Below are 14,440 nucleotides of genomic sequence, written 5' to 3' on the forward strand. Positions count from 1 at the left end.
CACTGAGTGTCTGTGGGATTACTGATTAATAGCCTTCTGTTCACCCCTCAAATGCCTCTCTTAATGGCCCATATTGACAAATTCTGTTCCAGTGAGGGCAGGGGTGGGGTCAGTTGGTGATTATATGACCTCACATTATTCTGATTATGACACTGCATGACAAAAAGGGGGAGGCAGTTCCATAGAATTCCCTGGAAATAAGTATATGAGATATTCGATCTGGTATCATCCCCTCCCCCTGCCATCAATTACTCAAATTATATCTACCATTTTGTTCCACGGTGTGTCATCAAATCATTGCAGGTAACCAATTAATAAATTACAGAGCTTCAATCTCACAATAAATTGAGGAACCCAGTAGTTACTTCTGACAACTCTGTCCATTTCCCCTACTTTCTGACTTACAGGTCCACAGGAGAGCATATCTCATAACTTCTATTTCTCTGCCTCTATCCTTTTATAAAAATGATGTTATTCTAGCTATTTGCTCTCCTTTCAATAAAGAGGTTGATTTGATTTTAATAATATAAATTTTAGTAAGAATGATCCAAAACAGAGGTTTCACACATACAAATCCAGCAACACTGAAAAGTGGCCCCTCTCACATGTTCTTGGGGGTTTCTTTGAAAGGCAGCAAAAGTGTTCATTCATACGAAGAAGCGTTGTTCACACTAGGAACTTGCTTCACTGCCTTCCCTTATATCATCATGTAGCCAAACCCGATTGGCTACAGAGCATCATGATGCCAACACATTTACTACATGATCCCACATTCTGGAGTGCCCCTGTGTTCTCCCAGAGGCAATATAAATAAGGGAAAATGCGTTAAAATAGCAGAGCAGAAGCAAAACACTTGGCAATGAACAGAAATGAAAAAAAAATCCTGAACATTCAAACCATGGAATTTGGGAGCAAACATTTTGAATCAAGAAAAGTAATACTACCCCCAAAATAAAACAGGTGAGCATTTGATGCTGACCTAATGACCTAACAGTGAAACACTATGCTAATGTTAACTCTACCTGATTCTCCTCTGCCCAATCCATTTTTTGGTCTAAGGTGGAAACTATACATTGCACGTAATGGGGCGATATTTATTTTTAAATGCTTTATTAAGCAACTGCTATGGCTGCAATTTGAAGTGGAATTTTGTGCATTGGGAGAGGGGGCCTCTTAATTCTTTCCCCTGGTACCTTTATTTGTTCCTAAACAAGCGTGGAAGCATTTAGGGGGAAACAACTTTCAGCAGAAAAACAGCATGAGAAGAAAGGATTAAGAAGACCCTCTCTTCTGTCCTACTTTGTTCTTCCCTTTGAAAGTGCGCCTTCAGCAGCTGCATTTGTAAAAGCAAGGAAGCATATGAAAAGGAGCACTGTGAAACATACGGTCCCAACTTAACGCAATGGCGTGCTAGGTCACTTATTGTAATGCTGCTCTTTAGGGTTGGGATTTATGGAACTAAAACTGAGTTACAGAAAGATCTGGGGAATCACCAAGGGGCCAAGTTCAAGTACCTTTATATTGGAGGCTGGCTGGATGAGCTCTGTGATGGATACCTTGTCTTGCTGAAGCCTTCTTTTGACCAGCTTGGAGCAGCAGATGTTGACAGAGCTGAGGACATGCCAGGAGTTGTACTCCACAAAGGAGCGGCTGTCAATGACCAACATACCTTCGGCCCCACTCCTCAAGAGGCTGGCAAGCTTCTTGGAATCCATCACTTGGCGTGGAAATCTGTCCCCGGCCATGGCGGACTTGGCCCTTCTGCAGCAAGTGGGAGAAGGGAGGAAATGCCCGGGGCTAAGGAAGCCAGCTCAGGTCTTCCAGAGGTGAAGGGGCTGGGGGAAGGGAGAGGCAGCAAGAAAGAGCCAAATTTTGCCACGCTGCTAAGGCCCTGTATGGAAAATCATTGTGCCAAACCTGTTGGGAAGTAGAGGCAGAGAGGAAGAGGGAGAGAGAGGGAGAGAGAAAGGAAGAAAAGTAGTCAGATGTTGTAAGTAACCAAACTGGCGCCATTTTATTCTATGCAAGGTTTTCCAGAACTAAGCTAGAGTTCTAAAGAAAGCACCAAAGTGCCATGCATGGCTTAATACATCCTTTATCCCCATGTTGTTGCCCTACAATTGCAATGAACTGGAATGCCCATTCCACCAATGTGGCTTTTGGATGATGGAAGTTGCAATCCAACACTTCTAGAGGGCACCCAGTTGGTGAAAACTGGCTTAACAAAACTGCTATACAGAGACAAGAGAATAAAGGAACGCTGATAGTACAGACAAGACTGGACTGAGGAATATTACTGTTTTGAGTTTTTGACTGTGATGCTGAGCCTCAAGACATCATTTCAACATTATAAATTAAAAAAAATATTTTAGTGGAAGCCTCACTGTTCTCTAATTCCATCCCATTCTACAAAGTGCAGGGGTTTTCAAACACATTCCTCTAAATTTATGAGGAACCCAGTAAGATCCCCTGTAATAATATTCAGCTGCCGAAGACTGTGTTATACATACCACTCTCAATTCCATCCCAACCAAGAACTCTAATGGCTTCTAAACTATAGTTGAAAGCTGGTTTACAAATCCTGGCTTGTTCAGAACTCCTCCAATCGAATGGGAAGCAATACCTGGCTTGTTTACTTAGTCCCATGAAGAGCGGAGCAAAACCACTGTAAAAGACTTGCTCACACTGCTCTTATACAAATCTATGATGTGACTTCATGTATAATACTGTGACAGTACTGGTCACCATTCCCAAAAGTATATTGTGCAGTAGCAAAGTGAGCAGAAAAGGATGACTAAAAGAATTAAGAGGTTGTAGTATCTCCCCCATGAAAAAAGCTTACAACATCTGGGATTTGTTTAGCTTACAAAAAAGGCAAGGAAGGGGAAACATGATAAAAGTGTACAAAATAGTGCATGTTGTGGAGAAAGTGGACAGGGAGTCATTTTTCTCCCCCTGTCATAACACTAGAACATGGAGCATTCTTTGAAGCTGACTGGTGAAATAATCAGGACAGATCAAAGCAGCATTTGCTCAGATGGTACATAGTTAAACTGCGAAATTCACTTCTACAAGATGTAGTAACAGTTGCCCATTTGGAGTGCTTTAAAACGTGATTTGATACATTCATGGAGGTTATAAATGGCTACTGCTCCTGACTGGCTTTATGCTACCTTTCAGCATTGGAGGCAACGCAGCAATATATGCCTACTGATGGGGAACATGGATGAGAAGATGCTGTTGCACTCACATCCTGCTTGTAGATTCCCATGGGCAGCCAAGTTGGCTACTCCGTGAACATTATGCTGGACTACACAGACACTTGATCTGATCCAGGGTGACTCTTCTTACCTTATGTTTTTAACAGGCCAAATGTGAATGCAGTACACAACCTTTCTGCGTAATAAGCCAGAATTGATGGCTTACTGTGACAACCAAGGAAGGCTAATGGTTCTTGCACATGCAAATTAAATCAGAAGAAATATAGGAATTTCTCACCATACTGAGATTTGCTGAAAAGTAATGAACAGAGGAATTCCCCTTCATAGCTTTTACCTGGCAAGTCACAGCACACCTCTTAAAAATTTGCCTGGCCTTCTTTAATTGCCAATGGGGGTGGGGGGTGTTTGTGTGCATAAAACCTTCAAGCAAAAGGGTTTTCAGTACTTCATTTGAAAGAAAAAAAGGTAACAAAAGATACACAAGTGTCTATTTCAATCACATTTCTAACCAATTCCTTTGCACCAATGACTTGTCATTGGCATATTATCATCTGCCCTAGCCCGTTTGTACTCCAGTCAACTTAGTCTACTTTTAAAATTATGGCTCTTTTTTTAAAAGAACACTCATATTTTCTGGGTTAATATCCTGCTATCATCCACCTTTGCCTTTGAGCAACTGGCTTCTCTGTAATGTGAACGCTGATAATCAACAACTAATATAAACGAAACCATTTTAAGGACCAGTTCAGATACAGGCAAAGCCTCATTTGCTCTTCAGGATTCATAACTAAGATTCTGTGGCCATCCTCTTCACCACTACCACACTGTACTTAAACCCCCATGATTCCTTCTTGTGAGGGCCCCAAGGCAACTGACATAGCTTCATTTGATCCTCACAACCACCCTGTGAAGTAGGTTAGGCTAAGAGGGAGTGACTAGTCGAAAGTCACCCAGAGAGTTTTCATGGCTAAATGGGGGCTAAAACCAAACTTCCCATGTCCCAGTCCAACAATGTAACCACCACACCATATTGGCTCCCAGTGTACATTCTTTACATGCCTGCTCAGAGTAAATCAATGGGACTTGCTCCCAGGCAAGTGGGCATATATACTTATTTTTTTATTTATTTTATTTATTTATTAAAACATTTTTATGCCGCCCCATTCACCGAAGCCTTGGGGCGGCTTACAACAATAAGTTAAAATAACATTTTAAAATATATACATTAAAATACAAATATATAATATAAAACATACAATATAAAACAAGCCACCCTGGCCAAATAAAATTCAATAATATTAACATTTAAAATACTGCTTAAATAAAAAGGTCTTCGCCTGGCGCCGAAAAACAAATAACAACGGCGCCAGGCGGATCTCTCTGGGGAGCACATTCCATAGCTCAGGCGCCACCGCTGAGAAAGCCCTCCTCCGAGTAACCACCCTCCTAACTTCTTCCACAGAGGGCTCCCGGAGAAGGGCCTCTCCCGCCGATCTCAGGGGGCGGCTGGGCATATAAGGATGTAAGCGCTCCTTATGCTGAAGCAACTCCCAGTAAACTTGCTGCTTAGACCCGCACACAATTATGTCATGTCATATCTGACTACCTGAACATGCTGCATGAACCTCAATTCTTGTTATGAAAACTCCAGTAAACCTCAGATCAATTTTCCCTGGCCTGGTGCCTCCAAAGGCACTGGACTGAAACTTCCGTAATGACCTAGGGTGGCTGGGAATGATAGGACTTGTAATCTAGCACAACTACAGAGCATTAGGTTGGTAAGGGATATGTTAGATCTTCACACACACGTTAGATTGCCTTGAAGTAAAAAGGCAAAGAAAGAAACCATGAAAATGATACTAGAAGCCAACATGTGAAGAAGAAATCTTTCTAATGAAATCTCAATCCATAATATCACCTCCTTGGTGTGTATTATTTATTTGTATGCTTGGAGAAAAGAGCCAATTACAGCAGCTCCTTTGGCAGTTGGCCCATTGATACCATCAGAAGTGGCTCAATATGGTCTCTCTGTTGTCCATGTTTTACTATTAGATTCGCTCTTGCACTTCAGGGCAAGCCTTCAAAACTAAGACAACCCTAATTAAGAGTGGTCTGAGAGGGAAAATGGAGGTTTCTGCTACCTTTATGTCACACTTCATTATGTGCTTTCTGTCTTGCTGAGGATCCCCTGCTGTACCTGAGCAACAGAACTGAAGGTAATCAGAAATGATGCAAATTAATTGGCTTCTTCCCATCCCCCTTGCATTCTTTGCCCCTTCAACTCATCCTTTTTTCTCCACTAGGTATGTGTGCAAAACTAGCTGTACATTTCTCTTCATTTCTTCAAATTCCATTCAGGAACAATATGAATTTGAAACAGATAGACAAAGGGGACCAATAAAAAGACAGATAATACAAGTAATGGAATCAGAATGCATTATCAGAATAAGATGGTGGACTAATCAGATACAGGACTATCACCCAGCAGAGGAATCTGATTGCCACACTTGTGGAATTGCACACCTTTTGTTGCACAAGTTTAAGAAGGACAATAAAAATGGTTTCTCAACTACTGACAGGACCCCTGACATACTGTTCGGGAACTTTGAAGGGACTGTCAGTGACTGCCAAAATGAGGACTGCAAGAGCAAGTTCTCAAGTCAGTTTTCACTACCTCAGGAAGAAAAATAAAATGATAAAGCCAAAAATGGTTTATGATCATGGAGGGAGACATCCAGCCAGTGCCTGCTACTTTCAAGTGCTACCTGGGCACTTGTGGTTAAGCTGGCATTTCTGGACACTCCAGGAGGCCTGGCAAGGGCAAGGGGTGTCTGCTGCTCCTGCAAGAAGAATCACTGACCAATTCTCTCCATGCATGATGAGGTCACTTGCCCAGTTCCAGATGATATGGCAACCCATCATGACTACAACCACCCCATCTACATCCCATGAGTTGTCAAGACTGCTTTTTGCCCTCAAATTAAGGAACTGTGTGGGAATTGGCAAAAGTTCACACTACACAACAACCCCTTGCTGCCTGGCAAGAACAGAAATGGGTTTGTAAAACATGACCAGATGAGCTGTCATGTTTAACGTACCCAAGTAATACATTCAGCTTGGTAGAGCCCTCATAACACAGACATGGTTAGAAACAATGAGACAGTTCTCAAGTTGAAATAGATGACTTCATATCCTCTTTAGATGCACAATAGAGTGGCAATAACATTATTTCTTCAAAAAGTTTGCTATAAAATTCTTTAAGCTTTACAGTGGAAAGTTTTCAGGAGAAGAATCCTATAATTTCCCCTTTCTTCCTGATCAAGCTGCCATTGAAAACTAACATCATCTTTGGAACTGACAAAAAAATATGTTTTACTTGACCCTTAGATAACTTGATTTAAACTTACAATTTAGCCTCAACTTGATTAGTAATTTAGCAGAATGTTCAATCTTTGTAAAAAAAAGAAATGTTAATTATCTCCATCACTTGGTTGTTCTCAAGGTGAATAGAATAAGGAGACACCTCTTGCATAAAAACAATTCTGATATGATGATACCTTTGTGGAACTGTCTCAGAACTGCTGCTGAGCCCACACAGAGGTAGGGGCATATCCACAAGAGGAGTGTACACTGCAAGAACTGTGAATGGAGGCATCCATTCACACTGTGAACCTAGTTTAAACATGACCCCAGAGAAGGGGAATATATAGATGAAGTCCAGAAGTTGCTGGACTGCAATTTCCATCATCCTTCATCAGTGCTTACCACTGAAGGGAGCTGGAGTCCAAGAAAATCTGGAAGACCACCCATTCTTGCCCTACATACTCCCGAGACAATTGTGTGGGAACCAATCCATGTAAGCCTTCCAGAAGTCTAAGTACGATATGAGCACGAGGTAAAATTAAGGGCCAAGTGATACCTTATTTGCTCAGTGCAGTGAGGGCAGACCCCTAACTCTTAAAGGAGGGGAAAGGTTAACCTGGGGGCTAAATTTAGGGTTTCAGGAACAAAGCTATGTATCTCTTTTATCAGTTTATCAAAGCCACAGTAATCTCGAGTACTCCTGAAGAACATTATCATAATCCTTTAATTCCATCTCTCTCATGAATGACTGTAATGAGGAGATGGATACAGGGGTTAACTTGAATGAAAATAATTAAGCAGGAGGCGCCAGGCCTCAGCTCCAGGACAAGCTTCGGGCAGCTTAACATGGCTATTAGGGCAACTACAGGCTGTCTAAGGACAGCATGCAACCTCCACCGTGCAGTGAGGGAGGGGTGCGGAGGGAGCCATGCCAAGAGAAGATTACACTCTTTGAAGCTGGAAACCAGCTGAAGGTGGAAACCAGGCATCATCAGCTATACTATTTATTATTAACATTCCTCCAAGGAGCCAAAGGCAGTTCACATTATACTTCTCTTCCTTTTCTTCTCCACAACAACCCTGTGAAATAGATTAGACTGAGTCAAGCTTCATGGCCATGTGGGGACTGCAATGTGGGTCTCCCAAGTAACTGTTCAGCACTCTAACCACTCTATGCCACATTGGCATTACAAGCTCAAAGCTGTGTGGTTGCATCCCAGTGCATCAGCCATGGGCCTCTCTTTCTCGTTAGCATTCAGTACTACAAAAAAGTATTGCGTGATGTCACCATGCTGCAATGTTCTCCACTTCTAGAAGCAGCAGACAAGCAGAGGAAGAAGAACTGCTACTTAAATAGAAATATTACTGCATTAATAGAAGTATTACTTTCCAATCACGAGTAATATATTCCTCTATACTCCGCACTAGTCAGACCCCATCTGGAATACTGTGTCCAGTTCTAGGCACCAAGATTTAAGAGAGATGCAGAAAAATTAGAAAGGGTCCAGAGGAGGGCAATAAAAATTATTCAGGGTTTGAAAACACTGCCCTGTGAGGAGAGACTGAGAGAACTGAGCATGTTCAGCCTTGAGAAGAGAAGACTGAGGGGGGACATGGTATCCCTCTAGAAGCACCCCCAAGGCTTTCACAAAGAGGAAGGTCAAGATCTCTTCTTGCTGATGTCAGAATGCAGGACACAGAATAATCAAGTTGCAACAACCCAGGTTCAGGAAGGTTGCTTACCTGTAACTATCGTTCTTTGAGTGGTCATCCATGCTTTCACAGACTGGTGAAGGGGCAGGTACTCTGCCCATTTATACTAAGGGGGAGGCAGGTGCGGAGTTCCCACCAAAACCGTTCAAGCTGTAAAATCTTCCCAGCAACAGGCACTGCGCAGGCACAGCACCCATATATATGTGATGCACAGAGACCACGACAAAGAACAGGATAAGCTTCCTCACTGTCAGAGCAATACAACAGTGGAACCAGCTGCCTAGAGAAGTTGTGGGCTCTCCCACACTACAAACACTCAAGGTCAGACTGGACAATCATCTGAGTATAATTTGGTGTCCTGCAACAGCAGGGGGTTGGACCCAATGGCCTCATGGCCCCTTCCCACTCTACTATTCTAAGTAGTAAAATGGTATCACACTTTTCCTAGTACTACATTTTACAGGGGAAAAAGGTTTGTTCTACTATTTTTCCTGGGAAGAGCATTGCCTTTATAATGGATGGTTCCAGCTTTAGGCTAAAATGGTTCCTCTTTTTCTGGTTAAAAAGATGTTTAGCAAGAGGAAAACCAACCGACAAATGCCTTGCTTAGTTTTCAGGCACTCAGCACCACTGGAAACCCACAAGGGAGGAAGTCTTCTAGGGGACTTTTTCAGAAAGCTTGGTCAGTTAGAGAGACTGCAAGAGCCATATGGAATACAAGGGTAAACAAATAAAAGGCACAACTACCCACTTCTGCTCAGCCACCTCCTTACAGGAAGGTAAGCAGTAAAGCCTGGCACACTGGGGGAAAAAAATATTGAAGTCCAATAATGGGTTTCAGTCTTTGGTGAGTAGGCATTAATGACAGAGTAGGGACAGGCGAGACATGACAGCATCTACACATGTGCAGAACTGGGCTTTGATCCTTCTTTCTTCTGCTGAAGATGAGTTAGGGATTTAAATTGTATCATGGAAAGAGGAAGCTAAAGGAAAGAGCTTAGCTCAGTCATACAGCCCACACTCTTGAGCCTTAGAGGATGGGTGCTGACTCTATTTCAACCTGAGGGAAGAATTCTATTTTGGAGAAGCTCTCAAAGAATGCATTACACTGGTGGCAAAAGAGGTGCTGCTAAGAGCAAAAATATAGCATATTTCAGTTTAAAGCTTAAACGAGAAGGCACTTCAACCATCTAGAATGGAGAAGAAACGGTGCTGAAACTGGGAAACCACTGAATGATTGGCAGTTGGAGAGAACAGGGTCAGGCCAGTAACAGCAGCATAGCTTTCTGGGGAATCCTGGACAGGCCAGATTTTCTTCTGAGGGCCTGAGGTTCCACACCATAAAGGGAGCATTATAAGCATGGGCTCAGTTTACATCACCAAAGAAGAAAGGTATGAATCAGGCTTGCATTGTTGTGATATCACAACAGCAAATACAGATACATGCAGATGTTTAGGATCAGCAGGACATTATGCAGTGGCACAACAAAGCTGGCAAAGATTCATTGCCCTGCTTTAGTGACTGAACTAAACAACCTGGTAAAAAAGAAACTGAGAAAGGTCTGACAAATTGATAAAACTTAGTACAGAAAGATACTGAACCTACTTCTGCTCTTTGCAGAGATGGGAAGAGAATGGAATATTTGCACATCCCTTCCATCACTGCATGAAGAGCAGCAGGCACTCAGAAGCTACTTCTGTTTGGGAGTCTGAAACAGGCAGCTCCACATACCCCTCAAAGATTCTTTCAAAGGGGGTTTCCATGAACCCCCTTTTTCCATGCCTCTTTGCCATAAAGCAAGCAAATAATGGGCACAGACTGGGCTCAGACCTTATCAGTTTCTGACCCTTAATCTAGTGAGCTTTCCTTAGTCACTGCCTGAAGATAGGTTTGCTATTATCTGTCCATTGGATGCAATGCTTGCCTCTTAGTAGAGCAATTAAGGGGTAAAATGTAACTGTGTGTGCAAACCTTCAGAAAAATAGTTCAGGGCAAGGGCTGACAGAAAGTAATTCTTGGTTCAACCTACAGGAATGGCAGTTTATTATCTGCCGGAAGGATTACCAAAGCAAGTAACTGTCAGCTTAGAACCTGAAATGCTGGTAGGATGACTTAAGCTATGCAGCTCTCTACATTCTTATTAAGATGTAAATTCCAGCATTGCAACTAAAATCCCACACCCCCTTCTTCTTTCAAGTGCTTAAGTGCTTAGCAAGCTGCACTCTTACCACCCACTCTGTGCCATATGAGGAATCCCAAAATCACAGAACTGTTACTAAATTATTCATATTTTTTTTGCAGTAGTGGCAATCAAGGACATAAATCTTATTAAGAAGTTAGCGCCTTATGTTTCCATGGCAATGACACAGATCCCAGGCAACAGCTGTACCTTGGAGCCTGTGCAGATGTTAACCAGGATTGTTATTACTGCAGTACAGGGACAAGAGATTTTTCAAGGTGTCTCTGCTTCTAGGTGACTTCCCACCTTTGAATGATGTACTTGCAATAGGTTGGACTAGAGATGGATAAAGATACCACATTTGAGTTAGTCCAGATTCTCTGAGGATCAACTTGATGCTCATCTCACCTTTCAATTCCTCAGGTTCTTGTGATTGTTGTTGAGTTTACACAGACAGGACAACTGCACAAATCAAAAGCAGTTCCCACAATTAACCAGGGAATTTGTGGGAAAGTCTGATAATTTCTCAAAGTTGCACAATTTCCTGTTAGCCTAAAACATGAAATTGCATTTTCTGTTTAAAAATTGAGCCAATGCAAACAGCTTTTTCTCTGAAACATGCACAATTTTTGAACATGAGCACATGCTTGACAATTTGAAAGCATGTTTGGAGAGAGTGTTCTTGGGCTCCTGCCTGTGTTCAAGGTTGCAAACATAATATGCTAGACAGTTTTATGAGTACAAACCAAGTCCTCATAGATCCCTAAATTGGGCATCCCAAACACTAATTCACTATTAAACTAATCCTGCTTTAGGCAGGGAGGGATAATCCTAACCCTAACCCTCATCTGCCTTAGGATCTAAAAATGTCTTTGATTATCTATTTCAAACAATGGACCTTATCCACTCTGTTAGGTGGAATTCTACTGCCGGACTACCTTTCTTTCTGCACTAATCCCTGTAATCTCTAGGACTAATTTTAAAATGAAAACCAGCATGCAAAGCAGGTACAATTAGAAAAAAAATAGCACAACATATGCACAATCAATCTTTTCATAATGCAGCTTCTTACTGTAGATTTGGTACGGAACGTAGGTTCCCTAATACAGAATTTCAACTTTCCTGCTACTGAAGTTGCCCCTACACTCTTACCATAGCTGCTACCTGTTATACCCCTTAAAAATTTTAACTCATTTTCCCAATAAGTTAATCTAGTGCAAAGTTTCATCACAGTCAACTAGTAACCTACAAGTGGGATCCAGTTACAAATACTTTATTGCTATTGATCTTACTTGTGATCCAGTGATCTTACTAACTTTATACAAGATACATTATTACATTGCATTTCCATTCTGCCTTTTGGCCTCTTATAAGGAACACAAGGCAGGTGACATCACTCCATGTTATCCCCACAACAGCCCTGTGAGGTAGAGGTAGAGCTAAGAGTCTGACTGGCCCAAAATCAACCAGTGAGCTTTGTGGCCTAGTGGGAACTAGAACCTGCATCTTTCCAGCCCCTACTCCAAACAGCTCACCACTACACCACACTGGTTTAGTGCTTAGTCACCCTAAAAAAAGGTATCTAGCCACACTTTCAGTATAGTGTAACACTCGCTGCCCTGTCAACTTTTCACATTGCAAGAATCACAGGCACTCCCATTCTAATCTGGCATCTTTTCAGTCTAGCATTTAAAAGGTCAGGGTACATATTTGTATGTGACAGTATACCTGAATCCATGTCCTTTATAAGTATGATAGTCTGACAGACAGTCTGTCTGGTAGATGCCGCCAAATTAGTGAACTACTTATTTTAATTACAAGATGCGTCAAATCCCCTTTCATTGAAAATGGCATCCAGACCACATCATTCTTTTATACTAAAATATAAATTTCCATTTGATTTTAGATATTTATAAATTAAACAGTGAAGCATTACCACTTACAATGGGTCAGTTTTACAACAAGAAGTTTGTTCATGATGTGACCCTGTATTATTCTGTAGAACTGTTACATAAAATTCTTAAAATGTACATTTTTCTTAAAAGAAAAAAGGCATTTCTGGCTTCTAAATCAAAATTGAGAGTGGTCCCTTTTAGTAGTTGACCATCCCTACCCTAGATAAACAAACAAATGCCATTTATGTCTGCGCTTTTGAAACTACGGGTTCATTTGGAAGATTTTTGCTTCTAAAACTAATATAGAAAGGGCCATACAGGTCTTCTCACTTGATACTGCTCCAAATCCTCACTGCCAGTTAAGCACTAAAGAAAGTCAGATTTGTAATTCCACTGCTACAGCATGCCATCTGTGCAAACAGTTCTTAATTTCTCAGATCTATAAACAAGGCCAGTTTGCATTTGCAATACACCAGCATATCACAATGGCCACAGGACCAACTTCTAGACAAAGCTTCTTTCTCATTCTGCAGTATCTTCATAGCTTATAGTATCAAAGACATAAAGCCTAGTTCTCACCAACAGAAGATCAGGAGACACATCAGTTTCTCAACCATATTGCTTAAGACTACAGGTGTGCATTGACATTTACATTTCAGTACTGCCAAAAGCAAATTTCTCTGGGCAGTTCACAGAACAGAGCTAAAAACCTAAGGTATAAAAACAAAACTTATAAAAAGGTTTTCAAAGCTACTAAACTAAGCAAAATCAACATTAGCATGATCTACAAAGCACAACACCATTTCTTAAAACTAAAGAACTAAAAAGCCCAAGAATGTTAAACTATCTTTACTTGGCACCAAAAAATCCCAAAATAGATGCCAGACAAGAGTCACTCGGGAGGGTTCTCTACAACCGGAGTGCCAGCCCATCTTTTCTTTGGTAGCCTTCTCCCTAATGTAACTTGGTTGAGAATCCAGAGGAAGGTCTCTTGAGATTATCTTGGTGTTCAAGCAGGCATACATGATCAATGTGACCACCATACCCTCCAAAACCTCAATTATTCCCTGCTATGAAACTATGGGATGCCTATAACATCACTTGTCTAGGCACCCATGTGACAAAATATCAGTAAATTATGTGCCATACAGATAAGCTGGTTCCAGGTCTACTGAATTTGGCATTTTATAACATTACATGGTTACTTTGTGGCAGGCTATTAATTCTCTTACTGAATTTCGGCCAGGGCGACTTATTTTATAATGTTAATTATATTTTTTAGTGTTTTATATTTTTAGTGTTTTATATTTTAATTGTTGTTTTGTAAGCCGCCCCGAGGCTTTGGCGAATGGGGCGGCATAGAAATTTTTAAATAAATAAAAATTGGTAATGTAATAGTGCAAATTTGAATTAATCTATAGGCTTCGTTTTCAGGATTTACAACATCGCTATTAATTTAGGCTATCCAAACATGGATGGTTTACAAGAACCACGGGAAGTAGATGCTCATGAGCATTCTAGACAACCAGAGTTCTGGACTTCTATTTGACATAAGCAACTGTTAAAGCCTATTTCATCTTAGAACCAAGGGGATTTCTGGCCTGGTTTGCTCATAATAGCAAACTTAGTAGCTAAACCACGAAAAGCCCAACAAGCCTGAACAAAAGCCATATGCTTCCCACTCTCTCCTCCTGCTGGCATACAGTTTCCCATGTACCCACTCCTTCTGCTTTTAACCAACCAATCCTTTGTAGTTTGTGGAATGTGACATGCAAATCCAAAACCTTGGGTGATTTGGGGTGGAACAATCCAGCAATTAACCCATGGTTTGTTATAGGGTTAACTGTTGGGTTGTTTAGTCACTAACCAACCCAGCACTATGTGTTCATGCATCATACTCCATGACCTATGAACAGGCTGATCAAAGGTTGCTGAATAAAAGTGGAAGTGAATGGCATGCTGCTGGCTCCCCCGCATCCCTGAAAGCCCATGTAAGCCAGCTCAATGACCTTCAAATGTAAGCTGGTAGAGTTATTTATCCATTTATTTTTATTAAATGCATATAAAA

At 41.4% G+C, this 14,440-nt stretch overlaps 1 protein-coding gene across 1 annotated transcript in view; it reads right to left on the bottom strand.

Annotated features, from left to right (window-relative positions):
* Positions 1-14,440, bottom strand: part of DUSP8 (dual specificity phosphatase 8) — a 105,318-nt gene that overhangs the window by 80,720 nt on the left and 10,158 nt on the right. The window contains exon 2 of the mRNA XM_044425731.1: positions 1,515-1,917. Within this exon, the coding sequence (XP_044281666.1) occupies positions 1,515-1,745 (231 nt within the window). The 5' untranslated portion in view covers positions 1,746-1,917. The remainder of the gene's footprint in view (positions 1-1,514; positions 1,918-14,440) is intronic.

This window comes from Varanus komodoensis, unplaced genomic scaffold, assembly GCF_004798865.1.
Source record: "Varanus komodoensis strain SLA01 unplaced genomic scaffold, ASM479886v1 scaffold16, whole genome shotgun sequence".
In the NCBI taxonomy this organism is placed as follows: Eukaryota; Metazoa; Chordata; class Lepidosauria; order Squamata; family Varanidae; genus Varanus; species Varanus komodoensis.